Source organism: Lissotriton vulgaris, unplaced genomic scaffold (genome assembly GCF_964263255.1).
Source record: "Lissotriton vulgaris unplaced genomic scaffold, aLisVul1.2 SCAFFOLD_908, whole genome shotgun sequence".
Classification (NCBI taxonomy): Eukaryota; Metazoa; Chordata; class Amphibia; order Caudata; family Salamandridae; genus Lissotriton; species Lissotriton vulgaris.
The window spans coordinates 359544-374334 of record NW_028255349.1 but is presented as its reverse complement, the minus strand read 5'-3'; the positions used below and the strand labels follow the sequence as shown (position 1 = coordinate 374334).

Here is a 14791-nt window from a genome sequence, read left to right as displayed (position 1 = left end):
AATGCAGTGATTAATAAGAAGGCTATCTATAAAGCGACTGTCTATATGTTTGGCAAAATCGGGAAGTGTCTGTTAAGAAATGATAGCTTTATTGTATAGTAATTGCAAATTAAATAACATTTTAATCATGGCAGCGGTGGGAAAACAGATGGAAGAAGAAGAGAACATATAGCAGTCTGCAAACAGTGATGGCTATAGGATAAAACCTTTTCATGGGTAGAAATGCAATGTGCACTATATAAATGTTAAAAAACTGTCAACACAGTTAGTAAACACGCCCTGGTTAGGTTTCAACACCTGTCAGAGAAACAGTAAAACTCTGATCAACCCTGGTAACTATGGCACAAACAGCATGCAATTCCCCAGAGAAATGCAGGTTAACTCCAAGCTTCACTAACACTTTTGTTAGGTAACAATTTTCAAAATAGCAACATCATAACCCATGTGAACAGAGAGTTATAAGAGCCAGCTTCCCCTTTACAGTCATTGGTACACGTAGAAGCATGCACCTGCACCGCCTTATCAATACTTTATCAAACCAAGAGCTTTCAATACATGAAGAGATGAAACCCTACCGATTGGCGTATGGCATGTTCACAGCAAATTGAAAGATGGATAGGAGGATCAGCTCATCCATATTGGGACTCTCCTAGCAATTGTATGTAATCACAATAGTTGCTTGATGATGGGGGATTGCACCTTGTCCTTCAGCATGTTTTAGAAGGTAAATTCTTAGGCGAGGCCTCATATATCCATGGCCTGGATTGGATGGGCATCAATTTCCAGTAGGCATCAAACTGTTTGTTGTAGTATGTCATATCCTTCAGCGAGTCTCTAATTTTGGGAGGTGCCCAATTGCCAAAGTGCACTGGCCAAAGCTGTATATTTCTTTACACTATGTGCAGTGAAATTCATGTAATCCAGTAGAGTTATAAGTGGAGTACATGGGACTATGAATCACATCATTTCAGTAGGAGATTGTAGTAACTGAGTCTAAACGTTGGCCACTGTGGAGTATTTGCACGCCAAAGGCCTCCTGGGTCCTGCATCTAGGGTGCATTGTCTCTGACGCCCATTCTATGCAATTACTTAGGGATTTAGTATATGCTGCATAGGAACTTTGCACAAATCAATCCAAGTTTGTAGTTAGGGGAGAGTGCCAAAGTCAGAGAGTAACTGGTCTTCCACTTTTCATCAGTAAAATGCATATTTAGGTCAAGTCGCCTTTTTGCATTATCCTGAGGAACCCATACTTATACTTCTCTATGCATAACTTTCTCTGGCATTGTATATGGCAGATCATCCCTACAGCTGGTTTCTAGAATGTTTGTGCTGGCCCAGGGATGCTTGAGATGATTTGAGGTTGTACGTCAGGGCCCGTCCCCTTTATCATACATTTTAGCCCTAGCCAACAAGACAAGGCCATGGTCAGATATTGTTTTAGTTTTGTATTCAATGTAATTAGTTCAGGAATCACTTTTCACATCTAATGAAAAACCAGCAGACAATCCTGGACAAGGATCCAGTGTGCAAGGGTGTCTGATGCACCAAAATTCAAGAATGTCATAATCATGACTGCTTGCAGCTCTTAGGTTGCCATGGGGCAAGGGCGGTGTGTTGTACACAATCTAACTAATTGTGGATGTATAACTATGTTCAAGGCCCCCTCCCATATAGTTGGTAATTGGCTGAATTGCATAATGTACATCCCTTTCATGTGGAAAAATAAAGGTTATTAATGAATGTTTGACACATAGGTGCATACCATAACAGTATTAAATCTCCATTAAGGTGCCCTGAAGGATGATATACCTTCCCGCCATATCCCGTATGAGCATGTTAGGCTTTGGGGGGGAAACCCTATTGAACCCCAATTGCAACTCCACACAGGGAAACAACACTTACAACACAACTTTTACAACGCACTACCTTTACAACGAAACTTTTACAATGCAACATCCATTACAACGCATGCCATTACAACGCAACCATTACAACGCATGTCACTACAATGCATACCACTACAACGCATGTCATTACAACACAGTCATTACAACACATACCATTACAATGCATACCTACACTATCCAACACTTACCCTACTGTTGCACCCCCTGGAGTTAGAATAGTAATTTTTACCCCTACACTATCCAACATTTACCCTACTGTTGCACCCCCCTGGAGTTAGAATAGTAATTTGTACCCCTACACCATCCAATACTTACCACACATGCAATGTAATGGTATGCGTTGTAATGGTATGCGTTGTAGTGGAATGCGTTGTAAAGGTAGTTTCAAAGAATTCGTTGTAATGGCATGCGTTGTAATGGAATGCGTTGTAATGGATGTTGCGGTTTAAAAAATGCGTTGTAAAGGTATGCGTTGTAAAAGTATGCGTTGTAACGACATACATCCCTCCACACATGTGCTAAAAGTGTGATGCCTCAATTGTGATACCTATCCATCTGGCGCTGAGCTTTGACACATTGTTGCCAGTGAGATTTGGCTCTGGTAGCATGCCAAAGTTCACACCAGTGTGTACTGGTCCTTAAGTGGTTTGTTCATGCCATGTGGGTTTCAACTTAACATTTTAATACAGGACATGGTAAGTCAACAGGAAGAAATACTGAAGTGAAGCCCCGGGGAAAAGATGGGCGATAGTATGGGCGAAGATGTTGTCTAGCTGCTTGAAGGCAAATAAAAAGTTGTGCAATGATCAACTGTATATTGATGCCTTGGTTGCTACTACCCTCTCAAAACGTTCACCCCTCACTCCAATGAAAGGAGAACATCACAGAAGATAAGAAAGTACTGCCCCCTCCCTAACAAACTTTCCCTAAACTTATCCCCACAAAGGTCTGGGAACACTTCATTATTAAATAGAAATCCAACAGCATTTGATAAACAAGTAGTCAACATGCTGAAAAAAGCATTAAAAAACAAAACTATTAGCCATGGCATTTTAGTGGGTGGGCAGTTTACAGAGCCAGGTCCTGATAAGCAAAGGAGCAGGTGGCTAAGTGTATCAGGAGCTCAGCAAGCAAGTAAGAAGTAATTTTTGTGAATTGTTGCCATTCTTGGTGCAAAGCTCAGTGCCTCATTCGGTGAAGTGAAAGTCCAGTACAGTGACCTGCTGGAAGTGGTCATATGCTTTGAACATTTTAGAAGAACCAGGAATTCGTTAATCCATACATTGCCAAGGATGAGTGACAGGTGCTGTAATCCAGGGTTGCAATGCCTTTATGTAACTATGCCTCACATCAGGGAAATTTTAATGCCTACTCTAGTATTACATAACCAACAGCACAGTATGTGATCAATTGAAGAACCTATGATCTTTTGGAGTGCTCCCATCATTAGACATTGGTGTGTTAGCAAGGTTCTTTTGGTAGAATCTAGTTGCTTGTTTAGGGTTGGTAAACACAGTTTACCTACAAATAATTGAGATTTGAATCCTGGCGGGGTTGAGTAAAGCATACTGCCAGCCTTTTGCTCATTTTGTATCATTAGGAGGAATTCCTGTCTCACAGCTTTGATGGCATCCATAAAAGCTTGGTAAATAGAGATACTATTTTATGTAAGATAGTGTCTTGGTCTTTGAAATTCATCAGTCTGGCTATTATCAGGCAGCCTAGTGCAGGCCTCTGTCAGTAATCTATACACATGTTCCATGTAAAATTTTGGGGAGAAGGTAGCATAGTTGAATAGGCTTTTAAGCATTTCTTACATGGATTTCTTGATTTTGTTTATTGCCTTTGTCTTCAGGACTGACACCCAGAATGTGTGCTGTTGTGGTGAAAGAAGGCCTCTAAGTCTTCATTTTTGGCCTGAATAAGTTCAAGTAGTTTCCCCATTTGTGCAAGGTTTTAGTTTCACCCTTTAAAGTCATCTTCCATCTCTAAAACATTATGCTCAATGTGATCAATCCAGCCTTCATGTTAATCAAGATGATCATTCAGCCGATCTGTGTTTCATATCAATAAATAGCATCCGCAGATCGTTTTTCTTGGTTGAGCCTTGGTTAAACTTTGACCAGGTACCTTCCAAAGGAGTTCTGTGACTAGAGGACTATTGAAGCCTCAATTCTCAAAGAGCAGCTTGGGTTGCTTGGGGTCTTGTTTACCCATGGAACATCACGATGATTCTCTGTCCCTCATGGTGTCAAATTAAATGGCCAGGCGCAGTTCAATGCAGAAGTGTGTGCCAAGATAATGTGTCACTGGTTGTTTTTATCTTTTAGCCCAAAGTTAAGATTCATGCACAGGAGTGCTACTCACTGTCCAAGGTGAGGTTCTTCTTGTCAGCAACCAGTGTGCAGTGTTTTTTTACAGCAGCTCAGTTCAATATGCAGGCAGGCAGAACAGATGGGACTAGGATATATTGCATTATTGTGCTTTCGGGCCAGTGTGGGTCCAATCTCTCCCCACTGGCGGGCCAAGAAAGGATAGGGAGGCACTAGCATACCCATTGTAGCCATACACCACAGTTTTATCCACTCCTAGAATAGCATTCAGTACCCCCATCAGTTCTCCCCTCAAGTGCCATATTCTCGAGCGTGGGGACAGTGTCAGGCTTCTTCGCCTCTCGATCATGCGATGCTAGCACCAGGTATCTCTGAGTTGTGGCCTACCGCATATGTCCTCCGACGCAGCCTAATCCTCTCCCCAGGATCATGCTTCACCTTGTAGAAGTAAAAGCAGACCATGGGCCCAGTTCACAGTTTATTGGGAGGTCAGTGGGCTGTTCCCTCACAGTGTCTACTGTTGTAAACTAAATCAACAGTTCTGCCCCAGGAGATTCCCCCAGCTGCTTGTATGTTGTCAATCATCAGACTTTCTAGGCTAGGGAAATCAGCTGCACAGCCAGGGCCTGTATATCTGGAGCACCCTAAATCCATTCAGTGAAGAGTTCAGAGCAGTGGCAGACCTCAGTCATAATCTCATTTCCTCACATGTCAATCAAGGTGGGTACTCTACTATGTGGATATTTAGAGGATTATCTCCACAGCATGTGGACCCTCACTAGGGTGCTGCCATCCTCCAGCCCTTCCTTCTGGCAACCCCCTCCCAGCCCACCCACATCTGTAACAACAATCATAAAATAAAGTAAACTGTACAATAAAATTCATAAAGGAATATTCAGCAATAGAGATAAATGTAATATGCATAGCGACACCAAAACAATCAAAATCTGGTAAGGGGACCTGGGATTATCATTTTTTCAAGTTTTAATACAATAAGTGACTAGAAATATTAAAACGTTATTGTAAAATCTCAAACTCGGATTTCAGGCCAAGTGCAATGGAGCAGATGTCAAATACACCAAGCTCATCATCCCAGCCAAAGTTTTAGCTTGGCACTTAGTCACATTTTTGGAGTTCAAAATCTCCTAGTGGAGTATGGTTGAAGGCTGAAACTGACATGAAGTAGTAGTTGTCAAGCTCCAGCATTGGTTTTACCTGCAAAAAGCAGAGTGGGACAAAGCAAAATTTCAGAGCCTCCGAGATTGTTTCACTGCTAGGCTGGGCTTGCTGTATTGGCCTCCCTGTTTAAAGGTTGTTGTACTCAGAATCCTCCTGCAGAGCAAGGATTAAGGCTGTAGCTTGACAAAGCTTGAGAGAGCCCACTAAATCAGCACGACTAAAAGCTTTGAGCAGAACAAAAGGGGTATTCATGCCTGTCTGGGGTACACATTCCATGTGCAAGCCTCATCAAATTGTTCCAGTCCTCTGGAGGTGGTAAACATGACAATGAGGCTTAAGTAGCCATTTGTGGGCAGTTCTAAGTTTCATCAAGGCTCCAGAGGACTGTACACTACTGCCCTGGCAGACCACAGTCCACCATATTTAAAGATTTCTGCCTTCCTGGCAGAAATCTTTTTGTCTTCGGAAAAGCTGCTACAATGGCGGCTTTTATGAAATCATTAAAACTTTCCTGCGCAAGCGCAATGCTCAGTTCACTGGCACAGCAACATTTGTTTTTCAAAACTAAACTCGCAGTTCAGCAGCTTCTTTTTCAAATATATAAAAGTAATGCTCCTTGATATGCTGGGCACTTTGCCCCATCACGTGGCTCCGTCGAACCAAGGGAAGGTAATACCCGGGAGAATGTGCAGCCTTGACTCTTGTCTGACTACTGGTACCCTCCCCTTCCGCGACAGCTCATGAGGCGATAACGCCATTAAATTAATAGCATTGATAAGTACCAGTTAGGTATGACTTTTTGAATGCCAATTTTTAGCATGCAGTACGTGTACTTAACACCGTTATGCACATGTACATTGTTAAATACAAGAGTAGAGTAGGGATTGCGCACGGTCCTGAAGAAGAAAGCCAAGGGGATGGCTTTCGAAACAAGTTGACCCAGTAGAAGGCTACTCATTACAGTATGCCCTCTACTTCTCCCCATTTTTAATGTTTCCAGCTAGGGAAGGCAATACATTATATTTTTTCCACTAGCCAGGTAACTTTTAATTTTTGCACCACTATCTTTCCCGACCCTACCACCTTATGCACTACACATAGCCTCTCTCACAGATTTAAGTGCTCCTGCGTCTAAGTAGGTCGTAGCACGCCCCACCCCGTAGAAGGACAAGAAGACCCCAATGATGAAGAAGACACTGAATTAATTTTTAGTGTCTGAGGGGCATTTAAAAACACTTTATCCATATCACCATTATAATTGTAATCCTTCAGACAATGAAGGAAATAGTACAATGCAGCAGTAGGATCTTTTTGTTGACTAATAGTAACAATAGGAGGACGATTCTACCCTCACCCCTCTTCACTCCCCCATATGTTTTTGTTTAATTCCTATTCCACCAGGGATTTGAAGGGATTTGGGCTCCCCCTAACCACTCCATTATTTAGATGAGGTGTCCTTCCTCTGTCAGGGCCCGGCACTGTTTATGCCACTACTGGTAATCTGGTAATGGAGCCAGAAAGTCTAGGAGAGCCCTGTGTATGAATAGAGTGAGCAAATCCTGTCAGTCTCATTCAGAAACTCCAAGTCAAAAGAAAAAATGTGAAAGTTTTCCTTTGCTCTGCCAACAGATCCTGATATGCTTCCAGATGGCTAATCCCTGTTAAGTGACCAGTTGTTGACAACACTCCTACTGTTCTAGGCACAGAAGTTATTACATTTCCCTGTAGTGAGCAGAGTGTATAAAAACTGTAGAAAACAGCTTTTGGCTATTTTGTGACTGTGGTGCACTTTATTGCTTAAAACAATAAAACAGGGTTTCTGACATGGAAAACCATTGTTTCCTTTACAGCTATCGCTGCAGTCCCTTTACACTGTAGTAGCCTAATCAGAGCACATTGGTGCCTGTGGAATCCACATATTTTGTCATATATGTGGGCGGTGTAAATACACGCTGCAGTCCACCTATAACAGTTAACTTCATGTCTTAGGTGCATTTTGTGCACCATCTACCATGGCCTTAAATGAAGCAATTGAGTGAAATAAATGTGGACAGCATCATTCTAGGGCCCGAGCACACACCGTATGGCACTGATCGAAGAGTCACAATGCGCAGTTATAATATCAGTAAAAATAAGGTCCTGAAAAAGTGAGAAATCCAGGATGATCTTGCAGAATAGCTGGATTTTGTGAAGGAAGGTAATGAAAAGGATTCATAATTATAAGTGGCTAGTGTACAGGGGTGCCTAATGATTGTGGCTGCAGAGAGTGTTCTGATATAGTTGTGTGAAGGCATTAAACACAGTTGATTCCAGTGGAATTGGCCAATTACAGAAAATACTATAAGCATGATAAAGGTTTGACGCATTGTAAATAATCTTCAATATTGAACGCGCTGTAGCGCTATACACCATTTTCAGACTTTTTTTGAAATCTGTAATATGCCTAAAAAGAAGAAATCTTTATCTTAAAATATCTTCACAAAATGTTCTCCACCCAGGCCTTTCCCCTGTGCACCATATATTGAATGCCATCCTTTTAGAGACTAAGGGGTCTATTACGATGTCGGAGAGATCGCCACCGCCCGCACGGGGGTGGCGATCCAACCGACATAATCCCCCGCCCGCCTTCCCATTACCCCCGCCATATTATTATGGCCAGGGTTACTGTGGCTGACAGGAAGACCATCTGCCGCTTTTCCACCTGGTCGACCAGTCGTCCGGTCGCAAAAGGGTTGAATCAGGAGGCGGTGTCCGCTAGACGCCGCCATCCATAATATAATGGGAGCGGGAAGCAGCCTTTCCGTGGTGGCAACGAAGGCATACGGTTTTCACGGTTGGGGGCCTGTTGCAGGCCCCGATGATGTTGGAGGGTGGAGGGGGCACAAGGGGGGAATTTATGGTACCCCCCTACATTTGCATGCACGACATGGCAGGCACCACACGGTGCCTGCAACGTTGTGCATGCAAATGCACAGTGTGCAGCCCCAGCATTGTGGCGGGCGGTGCTGTGTGCACTGCCCATCACAATGATGTGGATGGGAGACGGTGGCATCCTAATTGCTGGTGCAGGATCACCACACCACTGGCGGCCGGTCCCAGCAGCGCTAGGATCGCGGGCGGATGTAAGTCCGCCCACCATCCTAATAGGCCCCTTAGTATGTATTAATTAGTTTTAGAGTTTTATTTTATGTAATTGAGTGGACAGGCACTCTTGCACTGATAGTAAATTGGTGGTGTCCTGGAATCATTCTCTACACCCTACAATTGCACCAAGAAATGCTAGGAAGGTCACTGAGAAACATTATTATCTTGAAGGGGGAGGACAGAAATCGTAAACCTCCTAGTGTGCAATGAACATGAAAAATGAGGAGATCCTCGAAGCCACTGAATAAGGTAACACCCTGCGTTGCTAGATCTGCTCTAGGCTAATTCCCTAGAGAAGAAGGGGCCTATCACACAAGATACATCGTGTAGTGTGTTTAGTAGTATCACAATAATACTAGTAATGCACTACAAAATACAATTGACAAAGCTACGAGCGCATGTGTCTGCCTCTGCCTCTCCTATCTTTCCCCGACTGCAGAGATCTCCACACACATATGCAAATGCATATGTTTTTGTAGTAAATTTAGTAAATGTCGGAAGGATGGGAGGAGTGACTTGAAATTGGGGAATTCTTACTACTAAAAGGATGGGCTTTGTGATGAATAAGAAGGGGGTTAGGCAGTGGTTTGGGGGGAAACATGCACCTGCCCAACAAAGAGTAAGCCGCTTCCTATTCACAAAATGAAAATCTATAGTAACTACAGCCAAAATGGACCCAATTAGCTGTTAATGTATCTGCTCACAGCTGGAGTAAGTCCTGCACCACAAATGGCCAGCCGCTGGTACTGCAACACCCGGCAATAGAAAATAATGGAAATATTGACTTAAAATAGACCCCCTTAGTAAACCGTGTTAAAATAAAGTAAATAATTCAAATAATGTATATATATATATATATATATATATATATATATATATATATATATATATATATATATATATATACACATGTATTTCAATGTTTAAATAGCTTTTTTATACAAAATTAATATTTATTAAAATAATTAAATAACTTAATTAGTTATTTGCAAAATCTTTAACTACTTTTTTATTGTATATAATTGAAAAAATATTGTAATACTTTAAGTGAGAATTTTTTTAACATAATTCTATTTTAATTTAATATATTACAAATAACTACATTTTTAATTGATAATCAAGGTATTGTGGGAACAGTTGTATATTTTTTTATATTTAAAAGAAATATGTACAAATATTTACCATAAATATTTAGCTTAAAAATGTTTTTTCTAATTGTTTTGAAACTTAAATAAACTAACTTTTCACTATACTTTACGATAAGAAATTCTATGCACCGAATGTGGAGATGTCGCCAAGTGTGTGGAACATCAAATTCGGTTGTGATAATCACCACTAATAGTAACCTTATGGTTGTTTTGACTAACTTTACACTAAATGGCGAGTAGCCAAAACTAATAAAGTTACTCAAAAGTGAGAAAGTAAATTTTGTATGGATAGGGCCTGTAGTGTGTCCCCTGCTCTCCCACATGGTACCAGACATTTGCATTGCAATGACTATGTTTCTCATGACCCACACTCTTGAAACCAATGCTTCTCAGGTGATTTAAGAGCAAATTTATTTCTAGTACACCCAGTCTTGAATATTAAAATGCGGCAGGATCCCTTATCATCAGGTTCGGACTGAGACAGAAAATAGGCCTAGGCACCAAAATAACATTGTCCTCCATCAACGGATCAGATCGTTAAAAATGTGACCCGTATTTGCATGTAGGGGCAGTTTTAAACATGTAAATACACGCTGTATACGTATTTTGTGAGGCATGAATAGCTGCATGCATTTGTGCTTACTGCCAGCGATGTTTGTGGTAATATTAGAGAAATCAACAGTAAAAACAGGTGCGGCAGAATATAAACATGGCCCACAATTAGCCAAAAAAGACCCATAAACTGACTAATTGGGCACTGCCTGATTCCCCTATAGCCAGTCTGACCCTGGGGCCTTATTTATGAAGGCCTTCCGCCACCGGTGCGTCACTTTTTCCCATGTTAAAAGTGACGCACCGGCGGCGCAAGTCCTTCATAAATAAGGCCCCTGGTTTTCATCACATTCGTGCACCCAAAGTTAATCAACTTTCTTACCTTCGAAACGAATACTAAATCCTTGAGCTGTCCTTGTCTCGTCTGTCGTTAATTCAATTCGAAGTATAGCCCCTTCACTTATCACTCCTTCGAAAGGCACGTTTTCTGTTTTAAAGGTGTCATAAAGTAAAGTGGACGTGTTGGACTTTCCACTGAAGACAACAACTCTTTTCAAAGTTTGTAAAGAAAAGAAATAATACAGGAATTAATGCACAATTTCTTTAATTTATTGTTTACCGTCTTAGAAAAAGCAGTAGGTTATTGTTATGCTGTTCATGCAATTAGGTATAGGTACTGGGCTTCATGTGGCAGTCTTGTTCTAGGGACAGTGCTCTCCATAAAGAGGTGTTATTCCTAAACCATGCACTAGATCAAGGCTAGACCAAGCCCTTGACTCAATCCCAGTCTCAAAGAAGCTTCACAAGTAGCTTGCTTCAGGAAACGTATGTGTTTATGCACTGCTAATCATCCACATGCAGAAAACGTCCCATGATTTTACTGGAACATCCTTTATTAACCTTTAAGCTTGGCTTAGTAGGCTCGAATATTTGGCAATTGTGAATTCCAGGTTCATTAAGCCAATTCTTTGACATAGTTTTATGAGCACAAATGGCAGGGTTTGCAGCTGTTGTTAATCTTTTTACTCACCTGGAAACTTACTCAATAAAAGAACAATGTTATTGAGGAGAAGATACCAAAGATGACTCCTACCTGTTGTAGTATCAACAAGCAGGAGTCATCACTGTGTAAGATACATAGGACATCGCCAATAATGTACAGAATAGCCTTTCAGTTCTGGAGCCTGCCCAACATTCAAAATCCCAAACAGCCACAGAGTGAAGAAGTGTCAAAAACAAAGAGATGCATCAGTTCCTGAGACTTTGGGGAGGCGATAAGACAGTTCTGCTGCATGCAGGACAAGTGATGTGTTGAATATGGTCTGTAGGGGGGATTCACCGTGACGGTTCTGGTCAACAGGTGATGCATCTGGAAAACTTGTCGCAAAGGTGCGATGCGTGGAAATCCGGGATGCGTTGGTAATCGATGCGGCGGTGGTAAGCAATGCTGCATCAGTTTTCGTAGTGGCACAGCGATGCGTGGAAATTCTACTCGTGCTGAGGAGATGAGTCAGAAAAAGAGCCACAAGAAGAGCATTGCGTCATTTTTCTAGTTCTTCAATTTCCTTCTGTCTTTCAGCTCTCAGGCAGCAGCAAGAACCTCCAAAGGTCCAATACTGGCACAGGCACCTCCTGGCAGGTCAGAACTCACAGCAGCAGAGTTCAGGGGGAGCTCGGGGTGAAGTCTTTGTGTCCCTGAGACTTCAGAATAGGTCGCCAGCACACATAGGCCCTTATAGATCTCCTCTGAGCAGCTGTCACAGCACACAGCAAAGTCCTTCTCCCTTCCTAGGTAGAAACAGCAACTGCAGGCAAACCCCACACAGCACACAGCAAAGGGGCAGTACTTCTCCTCAGTATCTCCAGCTTTTCTCCTTGGCAAAGGGTCCTCTTGAATTACAGAGAGGATCTAAAAGTCTGGGGTCTGGGTCCTTCTTTTTATACAGTATTTATTTATTAAGGAGTTTTATATAGCGCTGGCCTGACCCAAGGGTATCAGAACGCTTTACAACAGTTTTTGTGCAAGAGCCATACAATACATTAGAATTCTACTTATTGATTCAGAAGTCTAATTGTGCTGAAAGCATTGAGGTAGTATGTGAGTACTGAGATAACCTCATTAAGTGCATGTTGTCTTGGGTAGAACCTCTTATGGGGGAGGAGTAGATAGGGGCCAAAAAGCAGAAGGAGCTAGGTCTTAGTGATATAATGTCTGGGAGAAACGGAGAGCAGGAATTTGCATTTATTCAGCAGCTATCCATTCGGGAGGGAGCGGATGAGGAAGAGTAATTTTAGGTGCTTTTTGAATTTTGTGAAGGACGAGATAGTCCTGATACTGACTGGGATGGAGTTCCAGATTTTGGGCGCATGTTCGGCGAAGGACCGTGGGGCAGGTTTTTTGTTTGTGTGTTTTCATAGGGATGAGTAATAAGGTGCTGGAGCTCCTGAGATTCCTTGTTTGACCAGCCCTTGTTGCAGGGATTCTGCACATACACAGAACTATGCGCAGGAAACCAGGACATCTGTGTGTATTGGTGTACCAAAAAACCCCACCTCAGTACCCAGAACCCCAATCCGACTAGCTATAGTGTCTCCAATGATTAGACATCCTAGAACATGCCACTCCGTCCCTCTCAGGAATCACAGGAAGAAGAACACTTTTTCGTTCAAACACTCATACTTGTCCACAAGGTGAGTAAACAGAGACACGGTATAGTTTAAAATGTTTATTTTAACTAACGTGCTCTAAAATGCAGTATACTATCCAACACAAGCAGTGTAATGCATACGAATAATATAATCAGCATAATTACAATTCCATAAAGCAAAAACGGGCAATCATTTTATAATGATAGTGGAAACAGGGCTACTGCACCTTTTCACCCTCCGCGTGCTATAAGCTAGTTTATTATAATTATAGAGGACCACTAGGCTTTGTCAGGGGGAACCCATACCTCTAAGTTTAGATGCAAGGATTCACATCTCAGGCCAAGCACAGCTCTTCTTCGTTGGAATGAATCGCTTCAAGTCCCTTTTCATGCATGCAATGCCATACTAAACGCACTCAGCTTTCAATAGAGCAGCTGTGCTCTATGTTGTGTCTATGGGCATGGGACTGACCAAAGTGAATCAACAGCATACATTGTTTTTTGACCTTGAACACGCTGTGCAGACTAGGAGTACGCTGTACCTCTAAATGTGTGAAGAGCAGACAGTTCTCATGCACAAGAGCATCAGCAGTTTATCTACCAGAATATAGGCATGTAGTAACGTGCACAAAAGCGGCAAGATGGCTGTCAAGGATAAACAAACTAATGCTAACTTAGCAATGTCTGCAGTTAATTCTATAGCCTCACTACACCCTCTTGAGTTTAGCAGCGATATACTCAGGTTTTCCTGTGTGCAGGGGTTTGTGCGTGAGGCAGGCTGTTCTGAAACTGGCACACAATTCGACTGGGAGCCATTTTAGTTCTTTGAGTGCTGGTGAAAAGTGATCGTATTTTCTAATTCCAGTGACCATTCTGGGTGCTGCATTGAGAGTAGTTTTGAGGGGAGCTAGGTGAGATTTTGCTTCACCCGTGAGTCGAATCTGGATAGCACCAGTGATTAGGTGGCTTGTTTGAGGACTTTGGTTGAGAAGAATGGTTTTAATTTGTTGAGTAGCTTCAGGTTGACGAAGGCACTCTTTGCGGAGTTCTTGATGTATTTGGCCATGTCCAGTTTTGAGTCTAGGGTGATTCCTAATGATTTTACGAGTTGGTCAGAGTGCGATTGCTGTTGAGAGCATCCAAAGCTGTTAGCCATTCTGAAATTTGAGGGTTCTCTTCTTTGTTTGAAATGAGGAGGATCTCAGTTTTGCCTTGCTTGAGTTTTAAGTGGTTAAGCGACAGCCAATGTTGGATTTTTTTTAGTGACATTTAGTCTGTGAATGTCATCTATGGGGGAGGTTTCTAGATAGATCTGGGTGTCATCTGCATATAGGTGGGAAGGGATGTTAGCATTTTTGAGTACAGTGGTGAGGGGTTCAAAGTATATGTTGAACAATTGAGGTGAGAGTCCTGACCCTTGGGGGACGCCTCTGCTGACGGGGTGTAGGTCGGAGGTAACATTTTTTATTTGTATCCTTTGTGAGTGGCTGTGTAAGAAGGAGGAGAAACAGTGTAGGGACCCCCTCATCAGCACCTACCCTTTCTTGCAAAACCTTGATGAGAAGTTGGTGATCAACCGTGTCAAAGACTGCAGATGGGTCCAGGAGAATGAGGAGGCAACACTGGTTGGTATCGAGGGATTTCTGGATGTCGTCTGTGTTGTTAAGGATCGCGGTCTTGGTTATAGCCTTTTCTGAAACCAGATTGGTGGGGATCAAGAAGGTTGCTGCTGTCCATTTGCTGAGTCAGTTGTAGGAGGACGCTTTTTTCAAAGATTTTTGATAGGTGGGGGAGATTGGAGATGGGTCTTCTGTTATTCAGTTCCTTGGAGTCAAGGCCTGTTTTTTAGGGCTCGGCCTACGTCACCACTGCGTCAG

The 14791-nt window shown here is 42.3% G+C and overlaps 1 protein-coding gene across 1 annotated transcript in view; it reads right to left on the bottom strand.

Annotated features, from left to right (window-relative positions):
- Positions 1–14791, bottom strand: part of SEZ6L (seizure related 6 homolog like) — a gene marked incomplete at its 5' end in the record, with an annotated part of 799882 nt that overhangs the window by 450181 nt on the left and 334910 nt on the right. The window contains one exon of the mRNA XM_086951928.1: positions 10649–10815. Coding sequence (XP_086808054.1) covers positions 10649–10815 — 167 coding nt within the window. The remainder of the gene's footprint in view (positions 1–10648; positions 10816–14791) is intronic.